Raw genomic sequence first — 14,263 nt, forward strand, 5'->3', positions numbered from 1 at the left:
TTATGGTGTGTTGAATTGAGAATTGAAGCAGGTCAGGAGAGAGGTCCAACAGCGAGTGCTTACAGCCATCTGTAAAACAGGTGGAGGCTCTGTCATGGTTTGGAGAGCCAGTGGTGTTGAGGATCTTGTCAACATTGATGGAATTATGAAGACAGACAAGAACAGTCAGATTTTGATCTGCCACGCAGTAACATGTTTAAGGCATCTGATTGGCAAAGGCTTCATTTATTAACCTCACACCACCACTGCAGTAAAAGCATACGTGTATAGAAACACACACAGTGGACACTATCAGTCATGGGCTGGTCTACCTAGGCAGAGTATAAAAGCGCTACATAAGAAGCAGTCCTTTTACTTTCAAACTCAACAGAATTGTACAAGCTAGGTTTTTTCGTTATATGCTGTCTTTCATCAACATGTATTAGCACGTTTCAATAATTCCCCAACGAGATTTACAATGAGTGACTCAAGACTTTTGTTCATTTTGATTATGAAATTTTCACTTGCAACGGAGTATTTTGTCTTAAAAAAAAAGAAAAAAAAGAATCTACGTTTCAAGTATCATTGGATCGAAGTACACCAGTTTATGATTCTAATCTGCCTTTATATTTTAAGCCACTGGCCTGTCCTTGTACCGTCATTTAAGTAATAAAACTATTAAAATACTCCTTGCCATGTGGGACTTTGATTCAAACAAATACAAAAGACTCAACTAAGTAGTGCAGAGAGCAGACAGTGTGAGCGTTTGAAAGAAACTTTTATTGTTAAATATGCCTGGACTTTTTCCAGCCAAACAATAGAAGCCAACAGTTATGGTGGATATCTGTAGGCACAGATTCTTCCCATGTTGCTGAGAAATGTATGACCATCCGAATGGAAAAGATGCCAAGATACCCATCAACTGGTTGTGGTCTCTGCAGTCCTCTTTAATGAATTAGGCCTTCACTTTAGCACAACTCGAGTTTTATGGTCACCGATCAACAACCTGCGAAAAAAGATAATCTTTACTGGTTGTTTCCATCACATTTATTATCCATTTATTGTCATGACCTTTCATTCATCTAAGAAAGATTTGCTAAAATGCACATGATGTGGTACAAAGCCACTGTGTGCTTTTTACACATATTCCATCTTTTGTAGGATGTGTGTATTCTGAATACACAGATTCTTCAAAGAGGCATAATCTAAATAGAAACAACATTAGAGAGACTTAATGTAACTGCAAAGTGTTTCTCATAAGACCCCAGGAGTTCCAGTGTAGTAGGTGTGTTGGGTCTATAAATGGTTAAGAAGGATTTAATACTTAAGCATTATGATTGGCCTTGCAGAAGTAACTAATAATAAATAAATAAGACCTACCGAAATACTAAGAGTATTTAAAAAGGTGAACGTAATATTGTGGCTGACTATCGTACTTGAACTGACTTGCCACCCACTTTCATCCCAACAGTAGTACTGCAATGCTACATGAATATGGCCTTTTTTACGAGGAACTACAAATCTATACTAGACATATGTGAAATGTGCACGTTTGACTTTTGGACGCAAAAGCAAATAACATGTCCTGAATCTTTACCTGATGATGCTGACAGTTAGCAGTGCACCAGCAACGGGTCCAACCCAGAAGACCCAGTGATTGTCCCAGTGGTTGGCAGCCATGGCAGGACCAAAGGCACGGGCAGGGTTCATGCAAGCTCCAGACAAAGTCCCTCTGAAATAACAGTCATGACAAACCAACACGTTAATACAGCTGGAGATCAGTGATGCAGATCAGCAGCACACTTCTCATGCAAGAAAAACAGGATATACAAGCAATGGGATAATGGTCCACATGCTTGTGCATGACATAAAGACTCATTTAAAAGGGAAACTTGACGAAGTTAATAAACTCATGAGGATACATTAGAGGAAACAGAGATTAACCTGTTCCAGTGGTTCTCAGACCTTTGCTGCCATGTCTTGCTTTATGAGCTGAAAGAAGTTCACACCCTACATCTTTTAATTTGTATCAGTGATTTAAGTTAAAAAAAAAAAAGTTTAATTTTAGTAAAGTAAAAAGATGATGTAGTAGCAGTAGAACGCTCTTGTTTATTTTCCCTAAAAAAAAAAATCATATTATCATATCATACTAGTTTCACTTTCATTCCCCCCCATTAGCAACACCCCCCAAGGTGGCACTGCCCCACAGTCTGAGACCCCCTGGGCTATAATAAGAACCAGTATCTTTAGGTTCTGCCATTTTGAATTTTACTTTTTCTCCTTTTCAGTACTTATTACAAAAGTCAACCAAAAGCAGGACAAAATAAACAAGTGGACCTTTTTTTATTATTATTATTATTTTAAATCTGAAACCACGGCTCCTATCAATGCCCTAATAGTGATCAGAGTCTAGCTCCCAGTGATTCCTCCTGAGATTCTTACCCAGCAAGTATGTTGGCAGCCACAGTGAGGCCAATGCAAAAAGGAACCCCGTCTGTTTGGGTTCTCCTGTTGACGGCCCCCAGGCACACCACCATGGTGAGGATCAGGGTCAACAACATTTCTACCAGGGTGGATCTACCAGCGTCAGCAGAGACCACTTTAAAGGCTCCTCCGAGGGAAGCGGTATAGTTATTAGAGGGATACACTGCCTAAAAGCACAACAAGTAGAACACATAGGATATAACATGACTGGAACCTTAACTCTTTTTTCAGTAAATCAAAATATCATTTAATGATCTTAAATTACAATCTTGTATGGTAAATGTTTTTGGCTCAGTCTTGATAAGGTCAAGTCAATGATGTTATCAATCTTGAAGTCAAAGTGCTGCTTGGTAAGTAATCAGAAATCACAATTCTGAACTGTCATAGTGTGTCATCCATATTTATACACAGCAAGTCGAAAATATTGGGTTCAATGATGTAAAAATGATGACATAACCTTGTAAATTCACATTTTACATGACAAAACATTAGAGTCATGCCAGAATAAACAAACGCTGACTTACTCAAAACTAAGATCAAAGTAAAAATGATGAAAAAATGAAAATTCAAGTCTTGAGAGCCCATTTTGACTGATTTTTACAGATTTTAAAACATATCACTCCATCAGTTAATTAGTTAATTCATTTATTAATTATTATTATTTCTGCATTGCAAGTTTTTTTTTAACTTTTACATTGAAATATAGAAATAACATAATTAAATGAAATATATAGTGATTTGCACAACTTACAGAAAACTATTTGTAACAAAATAAAACCCTAAACATATTGTTGACATCTTCTTACCACTATCTAAAGGCCAATGATTACAAAGAAAAACAAATTTTCCACACTGGCAGTGCATGAAATAACATTTTTTGCATTTTAGCATTTAGTTAAAAAAAATCAACAATTAGACTGACGACAAAATTTAACATCTTGACTTATAATGAATTTGCGTCTTTAGTATTTCATCTTTTATTTAGACTATATCTTACCTTTGACAAAAAAGCACCAACCACTCCTCCGGCCATCTGAGCTACGATGTAAGGTACGAGCAAAATCAGCTTCATCCCCCCGCACAGGTAGACGCTCAGCGACACTGCAGGATTAAAGTGTCCCCCACTGCAAGAATTGGAATTAATTTTAGTCTATAAAGTGATCAAGCAGTCACAACTGTCCGTCAAAAATGGATGAATAGATGAAAAAGGATCAAAGAATAGAGTGGGATGAAAAGAGCATTTGAATAATGTGTTTATGTGTGTGCTACCTTTGTTGTATCAAACTGAGGCAATACAAAGTGTGACAAAAAAATGCATCAGAATATTTTTAAAAGGGTTTTTTTGCTGTGGTTTCCAACACCTAGATGCTCTTTAAATTAAAGCAACTTCTACAAGTTAGGGCTTTTTACTCTAAGCACTAAATCCTAAAAATATCCATAAATTTCTTTTTTCTTTGCTTTTACACTAACCAAAATCCCCCCAAAATTCTATTTTAATACTGTAAGAACAAGAAGAAAAAACAGTATATAATAAATCTGTACCTGATTTGTCCAAACACTGTGATCAGCACTCCCAGGGCCAGTCCATGTGCCATGGCAGGCTGGATGACACCCCCCGTTTCCACGTTCCCGATAACAGAGGCACACCCCACAAATACGAACAAGCAGGTTCCCAACAGCTCAGCCAGACAGGGCTGCACGTACAGCTCATATTTGCATCGTATCTTACTTCTGTTGCCAATGTCTTTCTCCACCTTCGGCTCCCCCATTTCGGTTACTGTGAAGACCTCTGTCTTACTTTCTAGCCCTGACATGCTGTATTTGAAACCTTCTGCCCTGTGCTTGACTCCCTCCACTTCCACTGGTGGACTACAGTACGATCAGCATATAGTTCTGTATATAAGCCACACATATGATGATGCAAAAGGGAAATGCGTCCATGCGTTTTCGCTGTGATGCCCCTCCTGCCTGCAATTTTTTATACTGCCAAAATAGCTTGTTAAATGATTAGTCTTGTCGTGGAACATCAAAGTAGTCAGGGTGAAGGTCCTGTTACACAATCACAATGTTTAGTTGTGTTTTTTTTTTTTTTTATTGCTGAACCTAAGCTCATCAATAAGCCTACAGATACCAATACAAATAAATAAGTAACTTTTATGATCTATAAGGTCCCCTAAATAAAGTCATCAGTCAATGATACAACCCAACACAAAGTCTACCTGCGCAATTAATGCAATCAAGAATTCTCAGAACTTATCGTGGTGTTCACTCCCAAGAATATCGCACGCACTCTGGATAAGCCAAGGCTTTAAACATAATCGTTCAGATATGACGTCCATAACAAAGTAGATAACTGACAGTTCAACGACATCTTACACAAAAGATTTTCTTTAATTATCTGCACTTGATTGATCATCAAATATAATCAATAACAAACTAATCTGTCACTTTCTCTCAGCTAGGGTCAACATTTTGCAGGTAAATGTGAAATTAACGAGCATTTGTATGTATTTCACTATTTATGGCATGCAAGTAATAATCTGATCAATAAATTAAATTAAAATGGCACATGAAAATCAGGAAAGCACAAATAAGTAACATCTGTGATTCTTAATACATTCTTTCATCTCCATCACACAAGAGCAGATTTGTTGATGTTTTGGACATGTTCACAATTCTCATCATGTCTTCGACACATACAGGGATATCAAGGATGCTTGTGAAACTGCATTTTGCTGAGGCCGGGACTTTTCACACCGGAACGAATCCCAGATGCGGGGCTCGGCAGAGAATTAATGACTTCCTCTTTCCTTAGGCCTCCTTTAACACGTCTTCTCCCGCTGTTGGTTTTGGCGGACACACACAAAAAGTGGCGCAATTTAATGCTCAAAACGCCAACTGAGAGAGACCTGTGGAAAGAGAACATGACCTGTTCTTGTTAATGGCCACAGCAGACATTCAAACTGATGAGCGGGGGATCTGAAAAACACGCACGAGTACGACAAAGTAAATACGTTGACAGTCAGTTTGTCACCATTGTAGTCAGAGAACATCCTGAAACATAGCGTCTGTCACTTTGATGTCCTCTCACAGCTTACGTGTCCATTCATAAGGCTAACATTAAAGTGTGCATTACCCAGATTAAGCTTATCCTTGGTGGCCCAGCAGATATTGTAGTGCTGAAGAAGTTGTTGCAACAGTTCCTTCTCATCCAAGAACTCCAGACGCTCAATTCTGAAAGAAATGAAAATCTACTCAAGACTTTGTCTTAAAATGTGACTTTTCATTTCAGGAAGCCACAGTCATGTAGACTGTGGCGGGACCTTAAAAAAGCTAAACTGAAGCAACACTGAATGATTTCAAACTAGGTTTCAATAGATTGCTGCACTCAAAAAACAATATAAATAAATCGGGGGGGCTTGATTCACAGTACTGGATAATGCAACAATCCTATAAATACCTTTCACCGAGGCTTTTTCCAGATGAATTCCTCATAGTAAAACTCCACAACATTCCATATACAATATTCAATATTCTCGTTATCTCCAGTCAGAGAATCCATAAAAATGGACATCAATTATAATGTCAGGACTTCAAACTTTACTGGCCTTCACTGGCAGCTTTACTAGCGCATAAAATGGTAACAGTCGCAATTTAACTGGATTAAGATGAAGAAGCAAGACAAGAACCCGAGCAAGTGCACTCTACGCTCGGCGAGTATCAAACGTAACCACCAAAGCCGGACCTATCGACAATAAGAAAACTGGAGATATAGATTAAGCTTAAAAATTCTTTAATGAGCTAAAAATCACATAAAACTCAACTAATGTATATAAAGACATAAGACATAATTAAGTGAAACAATTTTAAAAACATTTCCATATTTTAAAAAAAACAGATAAAGATGAATTCATAGCTGAAAATGAGGAAAAAATGTGGAACATTTGATTTGCTAAATATATATTTGCTTACTTAATCCAGTGTAAATGTATAATGGTAAAATAAGGAAGTGAAAGCACTGTGGGAAAAGAGCAGAGAGGTGGAGAAAGGGGAAGGATTTGAAATAAAAGAGTGTTTTAATGAGTCAGCAAGGTCACGAGTTCATGGACGACAAGAAGCGAATTTCGGGTAAATGGCCCTAGAAATTTACCAAAATGTGTAAATCATGACTCTGCCACGGCATTCACAGCACTTCCATTTACCAACTGCAAATGAGCTAAAAGGGTTATAAACATTTAAAGCATTCAAATAAGTTCAGAATCGTCTGCTTCAGCACAGCTGAGCTGCTTTATTTAACCAAGATAAATAAAGCAGCTATATGTTGATATGTTAGAGGACCTGAATACTAGAAATCCCTCCACCATCCACACACAGGTGGAGATGGGGAAAAAAAGACAGTAAAATAAACTCTTTTCCACCAATGCAGAGCCATTGCTGGTGCAGAGCCAGCACTCTGACAGTACTTTAGTGCATCATGACATAACGTAACCAAACATTACATAGAGTTACATAATAAGTGTTTGGGTAATTTCTACAGAAGCACAGACCAGATAAGCAGATATCCATCCTTCCATAGAGAAAGCATTTATATAGCCCCAAATAGCAACAACAGTTGCCTCAAGATTCTTGATACTGCCTGCATTACCTTGCCACATCATCCTGAGGGAGCATAGTGTAGACCGTCATCATATCTAGAGCGTCAACGTGTTCCCAGCCAGTTTTCAGAAACCGATCCTTCTGCAAACGAAGACAAATTAATGTCCTCCCAAAACAAAATAAATAATACAACCAGCAACGCAGTGTCATTTGTTAGTGTACACAGCATCTCTTGGATGTTCAATTCAATTTTATATAAGGAGCTTTATTATTGTAAGGTAAAGACCTCACAATAATAAAGAGAAAACCTCCAAAATCAGCCGACCCCATGTGAGCAAGTACTTGGCAACAGTGGGAAGGAAAAACTCATTTTTAACAAGAGAAAAAAACCTTCTCCAGGCTGAGTGAGGGGACTCAACTTGTTGGGGGTCTGTCTAAAACTTGACAGCTAGTTAACCTGCTCATAATCCCTCATGATGTGTATTGATGCTAACAAAGTCACTGATGAGATGGAGGTTACCTGAGAGTCCAGAGTCTGGCAGGCCTCCACTCCCGCCAGGGTGCACTGGCGACGCTGCAGGTTCTCGATCATCACTTGACCAAATCGATCGCTCATGTTGACCTGGACACAAAGACAGCGCATAAATCACATTTTGCTCCCTGTTACTCAGCTCCAATCTACATGAAGCATTTCAAATACTCAGTGTGTCGTACTTAGGTTGCAAACAGTTGATGACTAGAAAGGTACAAAAGAATTTGCAACTAATGCTTGGGAAAAAAAAAAAACAAGTACTTAATTATGAAGTTGTTAAATTTGTTTACCTGTTCATAGTTGATGAACATGGCAGTGTGAAAGGTTTCTGCTGCCCAGTGAACAAGGTTGGAGGAGTGAGATGGTGTCATGTAGACCAGCACACACTCTGACAGAAGCAATGTCGGTAACCTGGAGACGAGACCAGCACGTAAAAGAACAACATATCAAGAATGCACTTAGTGAGATCTCGGCAAAGACAAAACATTTATCCACATGCAGAAGAATATAATGTGCAGAAATGTCTTCATTTAATCCAGTGTAGTGGAAAAAAGTGAAGGTGCTCATATTCCTGTAATGCTGGTAGATGGGGAAAAAACAGCTTCCTGTTCTTATGCAAGCTTTCAATAGTAAATTAGGCCAAAAAAAAAAAGTTCCCAGCTATCTCGAAAAGGTCCACTGGCCCTGCTGCAAAAATGTCCTTGTCTTATCTCTCTATGCCCTATTTTCATTCAACACAACTGGTAAAGTGATGCTACAGCTGAAATCTAAATATCAAACAGCTGAAGGATAGAAGGTGGCTGTAAAGATTCCTCATAAAAAAAAAATGTATTAAAGTGGTGTCTAAGGTTGTAAAGGCAACCACAATAACACAATAACTTAAAAATGAATAATCTATTATGAGGTACACATTCATATAATAGACAGAACAGGAAACCATAAAAGCACACCACTGTTAAGGTTCTTTGTGTTTCATTTATAAAGCCAATTACTGTGTAAAATGTAAATGAAAAATTAAAAAGCAAATGATTTCCAAATCTCACAAACCCATATTTTATTCACAATAGAACACAGAAATGTCACAGTAAGAAAATGTAGCATTGTAAGAAAAACGTTTTTTGATGGCAGTAACATCAAAAAGTTCAGAAAATCTGTAGGAATCTCTGTGCGCAAGAGACAAGAACGTACATTTTGCACATCGTTTACAGGCTCCCCAATTGCTCAGTGACCTCATGGTTCTACTAAGAGTTTTGGGCTCCTAACGCACAGGAAGTGCAAGACACAATATTCTAAACTCTTATTTCAAACATTTTTTTCTACAGATCTTAAACAGAATCCTGCATAATTTTAAACTTAAAAAAGCTCATTTGTAATAAGTCATAAATAATCTACAGTGCTGTGTAAAATATTTCTTTTAAAATGTATTTATTTGAGACATGTGTCACACTTGCATGTTTCACAAATGCAATTTTTAAATGATCATTTCTAAAGGGACAAAACTTTTGCTTGTGTTTCTCGCTGGCTCTTTTTGTGTGTTGCAGAGTTGTATGTGTCATGTACCTGTAAATGCAGTGGTGTGTGGCATACAAAGAAACACAATAATATAAATAAACTACAACTATGGCGGTTAAAATGAATCTTCCATGTCGCGTTTCGCAATAGAACAAATTAGCGCTCAGATCTGCTGTTCATGAGTCATGCTAGCTCCCCGAGTTAGCATGTTTAGCAGAATGTAAGCAAAACCATGACTAAGCATACAGACGCATTTTAAGTCTGACTGAGTTTTAGTGTTTCATACTCAAGCGTGCCTTATGGGCGTGGCATGCAAGCTGTAGAAGCTTGACATTCCATCTGCTTTGCAGCCACACACATCAGTAGGGTGCCTCTTGTTATCTTCAGCTACTTACACACAACAAAGAGATAAGCTGCAATTCTTGAGGCCCTGAGCGAAAACAAATTACAACTGATAGAGAGCTGTAAAAGGTACTAATAAAGTGGAATGATAGGGAGCTTTTTTAAAATAGATTTTTCCATTTAAGAGATAAAATACAAAAATGTATAACACATACTCTGGGTTAAGTTGAAACTTTTTCAGTTTTTCATCCAAACTGGAGATGTCTCTGAGGTCCGCCCCAATGATACAGTAACGATCTGATTCGAGGCTGTGGGCATCTGGAGAAAGACAGAACCACAGTTAGAAAGAGTTGGAGTCATATAATTGGTATTTAAAGCCACTGAAGCATCATCTGGATACCAAAATAACTGCACCAGTTACTGCGTACCTAGCAGTAAGGAGTCTGTTGAGTGGGTTTCGATGATGGGTTTGGACAGAGGAGGTTTTGTCCTAATCAAAGAAAGCAAAGTCATAATTAAAACAGAATATCAGCAGTAAATAAGTATCCAGGTGTTCATACAAACTAGCAGAGATTTTCAGTTCCAAAGTGTTAAAAATGTATTTATACATTATAAATATACAAATCAGAACTATATAATTATTAGTTCATTAAGTGCATGTAGCTTTTAGTGTATTTTTCAACTCAAATTCCCTGTTAGTAAATTAATTAATGTGGCGTTTAAATTTTTCTTACAGGCTGATTTGTTTTGCAAATACAGTTACGATGTCACTCCAGCCCTTTTGTGGCCCAGCTGTAAATGATCTTTTTTATGAAACAAGAGGCTCTAGCTCCCTCTATGGATCGCTCCTCTACATTACAGTCACCAAAGAAACCAATATAAACATGACATTCACTTTCCTTTCATTTAGTCATAATTAAATCCGCAGAGGAGGTTATAAGAACCATTCTGTATGCAAATATCATTGAATGAGGCTCGCTTCATTCCCCTAGAAAAATCCCAGATCCAGGCATTTGATTCTTGCATGCATGCACAAAAGGTTCAGCCTTGGGTGATCTTGTTATATATTTAATGGATATAAATTAAGATAATTAAACCTAAAACGATGACTAATATGCAAGTTCAAACTTAGAATTTTAAAGACTGGAATACAGCAGAAAAATCACGTTGTCTTACTTTATATTGTGTATTTTCCTTGCCACAACAGTTGGAAAGTCAACTTCAAAGAACTTCCGTGGCATGAGGTTTTCATCCTATAACACATATAAACACACAAGATTAGCAGTAAGTTTTTTGAGGGCAAATAGAAGGTATTTGGATGCAGTCACGTCACAACATGAGACATGATTAAAGTCACAGATTAATGAAAATCAGATTTAGAGCAAGCTGATTGCTTGCAAACCTTTAGCCTCCAAAATGTGGTATCCAGTCCAGCACCCAGGTTGATGACTTGACAGTCACACTGTGTTTTCCTTAGAAACGCATCGAGGAGGTGGTTCACTCCCTGCACACGGGCGTAGTAACCTGTCAAATCACATGAGACACGCAAAAACTAACTAAACTGTACAACAAGTGTTATGAGCTGGTTATATTTCACCAGCTTATATGTTAAATGACAAATTATGAAATTATATTACAAATACTAGACAGAGATTGTCCAACAAGCTATAAAAGGCCACGTGGTTTTAAGGAAAGCTGCTTCATTACTTGCCTCTGTTGATTTCAGGGGCCTTTCGGTCTCCTACAGATCTTACAAAGTATTGGATATAAGGGTCCTTCCAGTAGCCTTTACTGGTAGCAAACCTATAACATAGATTTTATATACTACATGAAGCTGTGTCATACATTCAAAGCCAGATTACTCATTGAAATATTAAATTGATGCTTATGATAGAAACCCACAAACAATACTACTAAACAGCCTAGTTGTGTCAACAACAACCAGAGAGGAGTTTCTGTATTTCAATGGTGTTGCTGTAAATAACGATAGCATTGAAATATCAGGGTAACTGACTCATGCAGAATGAGCTTTAGCCTTTGACTTCTTCGCCTTACGTTACCTTTACTGACTCCAAATGATGTTGTTACCTTTTGCATGTGGTTGCATCGTCACACGTCGCCCTCACTGCTTCATCAGCAGTGTCCGTGTCTGTGAAGGGTTGCCGAGCTGCCATTGGTGATTCCCGTCCTGCTGCTCGTCCACCTGCTGGGCTCTGGTTACCTGCTACAAGCTAACTAGTAAAACTGCAGAGAAAACACCGCGAGCGTAGTCGGGAGGCGGAAGTCCTGGTGAAAAGCCTGCAAGTTACGAGATGGCAGAAATAATAACCGGTACGTAACGAGGTTATAAATATCGCTGCCTATTTACAAACTACTTGGAGCTGAAAATGTATGAATAAACAACTGCCCGGAAGCAAAATATAATCACCTCCGGCTTGGGTTTGCTTTTCAGATTAAGAGTACTACAGGTGCTCTTATTTTGAAAAAGGAGGAAATAAACCTCGAGAGGTTAAAGGGGGGAAAAGCAACGCAGAGTGCTGCAGTACTTTTGTGCAGTACTGCAAATGTTAGTATTGATCATATTGTGGTGGACCACTAGAGGGCTCCACTCACACCCAGTGTAGAGGAAGTGTGTTTCTGTGTTTTGTGGCGCGATATGCGCAGTTGATGTTGGAGACGAATAAAGAAGGAGTGAGAACTGAGAGCTGTGTCGTTGATGCTTACCTCCACAATATACCAAATAAATAGAGGGTCAGTACAGACAATACCAATACCAACATTAATACCTTTAACGTATAAAGACCACTTATGCAGGGGAGAACGGTGTGTCGTGATTTATGAGATGAATCATGACCAATTAGCACATTTTTGACACATTTTAATGGGCCACTGAATCACTGTGATTGTTAGTTTCTATAATAATTAGTTAATACATGGGGGGAAACACCTTGAAATATTTTGAAACTGGATTATTTATTTATTTATTATTTATTTTGAGACCTGGGATCCAAATGCACCTGTCTTTGAAGCACTTTGGGTCAGCTTCTGTTGTTTCAGTGTGGTATAGGCTATAAATAAATTAGACATGACAGTCGACACAAAAATGTTCAGACATTTTTTATTACGTATGTTTGAGATATCTTCTTCATCGGATGATACCCTAGACAAAATATGTTAAATTTGGAGCTGCCAGAGAGGACGTTCATGCAGAGGGCTGGTGTGACAGAAAGCTCTGGATCGGTTCAGATGGGAGGCAGATGATCCGCAGTAGCGACCCCTACAGGGGACAGCTGGAAGAAAAAAAAGGTGTGTGAGGTAAACCAGCTCTTACAGGATAACACTAACAAAACCACAACGATCAAAAGAGTTAAATAAGCACGTAGGCGTGCATATGCAGAACAATAACATATGAAATTGGACCTCTGACACAGGTGTGGGCAAACTGAAAGGGAAATCCCACCACGTTAAAGTCAGTCTCACTGAGGACACCGAATGTCACTCAGGTGATCAGACAATTAATCCTTTTGAATTCTGCACAGGAAGATAACAAAGTGTACAGCTGCTGAGATCATGAGACAAAGACTGTAATAAGCAGCTGTGAGGTTTGCATTAAACAGTCTGATACTGTCAGAGTGATTTCCGAACAATCCACATGACTGCATTAATGAACAGCTGAGTGGCAAATCTTTAAAATCCACAGTTTCGATCTTACAGAAGCGTAATGCATTTGGCTCTTGGCATAAGTCTTTTGGAGCCATTTCACTGGTGTCGGTTACTTGAGTTGAATGGCATTAAGGGTGAATATATAGCCTTTTTTATTGCTGCATAGCAAAAAGGATGTGGGCTCCATTCCCAGACTTGGTGATGCCAATGCTTCCTGTAAAATCCATCTCTTTCTGTGTATTGTCATTGCTTTCGTTTTATTTATTTATTTATTAGAAAGAACATCTTTTGTGTTCATTCTTGGTGGGTTTGACATAAATTTGAGATCATTAAACCCTGGAAGCCACGTTAAAAGAGTAGATCTTTATCAGTTGAATGAAATTCCTAATTATTATTAACATAAAGCCACATAAAAAGTCTGTAATATCAACAGCTTTGAAAGTGTCTTTTGCAGCAGCTGCATACCCTGCTCCCATTTTTTTCACTTCCAAGCTGTTTAGTCACTGGTCTTTGTGGAAAGTCCCATCTTTACTTGCATTTTTTCCTTATCTTTTTGTTTTATAATGTGCCTAATTTCTTTTGTTTCAGGTCAGTGAAACTTTTTTATTGTATTTTTGACTGGCTTAGGTCAGAATATATTCAAATGGTAATATGTTTTTTTCTTTAGATTTTAGTGACTTGTCGTTTAGGAAAGCAGCAAACCAAAGGCTCTTATCTGTCCTGCCAGTTTAAATTAAGTCTTTTTTTCCTTTGCTTAAATACAATGAGTCTGGAGACTTTTATTAGATTTTGCATAGTGAATTTTTGGTGGTGTGACTGTAGTTAATGATGTGGTCCATCTTCATGTTAAAGAAAAGGAACATTACTGGAGTCAAAGTTCATTACTGGAACTTAAAACAAATTCCTATAGTTTTAAGTTTTACAGTAGAACAAATTATCGGCCAAAAAAATACACTGCGTGAATGAGCATATAGAGGGCTTTCAAGCCTGCAGGAAACATAAAGCAGGAAATATTTACAAATTCACAAACAAGCTAACAAAGTTAAATCTACAGTTGTGTGAAACAAAGAAGGTTTTTAAGCACACCCTCAACTACTTCTGTTGGAATTAAGAGGGTCAGAAGGAGCCAGCTGCTAATGCACTTGATTCATTGGC

At 38.0% G+C, this 14,263-nt stretch overlaps 2 protein-coding genes across 3 annotated transcripts; both read right to left on the minus strand.

Annotated features, from left to right (window-relative positions):
- Positions 1-740: 740 nt before the first annotated feature.
- Positions 741-4,687, minus strand: LOC147322980 (aquaporin-8-like). The gene is made up of 5 exons (XM_086303017.1): positions 4,006-4,687; positions 3,461-3,587; positions 2,422-2,630; positions 1,577-1,711; positions 741-985 (listed from the first exon to the last, which is right to left on the minus strand). The coding sequence occupies exons 1-5, from the start codon at positions 4,275-4,277 to the stop codon at positions 943-945; spliced, it is 786 nt and encodes a 261-aa protein (XP_086159143.1). The 5' UTR covers positions 4,278-4,687; the 3' UTR covers positions 741-942.
- A 148-nt stretch (positions 4,688-4,835) lies between these two features.
- lcmt1 (leucine carboxyl methyltransferase 1) lies at positions 4,836-11,887 on the minus strand. Of its 2 annotated transcripts, XM_086303015.1 has the most exons (11): positions 11,534-11,886; positions 11,157-11,248; positions 10,848-10,969; positions 10,622-10,698; positions 9,874-9,935; positions 9,661-9,763; positions 7,882-8,002; positions 7,580-7,681; positions 7,109-7,200; positions 5,600-5,697; positions 4,836-5,372 (listed from the first exon to the last, which is right to left on the minus strand). In XM_086303015.1, exons 1-11 carry the CDS (start codon positions 11,617-11,619, stop codon positions 5,350-5,352), a joined length of 978 nt encoding a protein of 325 aa, XP_086159141.1. In that variant the 5' UTR covers positions 11,620-11,886; the 3' UTR covers positions 4,836-5,349. The 2 variants fall into 2 exon arrangements, with proteins under 2 accessions (XP_086159141.1, XP_086159142.1); XM_086303016.1 differs by lacking the exon at positions 11,157-11,248 and having other exon boundaries at positions 11,534-11,887.
- Between the last annotated feature and the right edge of the window lie 2,376 nt (positions 11,888-14,263).

This window comes from Aulonocara sp. 'chitande type north' Nkhata Bay, linkage group LG8 (assembly GCF_057382095.1).
Source record: "Aulonocara sp. 'chitande type north' Nkhata Bay isolate Kocher_YH1m ecotype deep benthic linkage group LG8, A_spYH_male_GT1.1, whole genome shotgun sequence".
In the NCBI taxonomy this organism is placed as follows: Eukaryota; Metazoa; Chordata; class Actinopteri; order Cichliformes; family Cichlidae; genus Aulonocara; species Aulonocara sp. 'chitande type north' Nkhata Bay.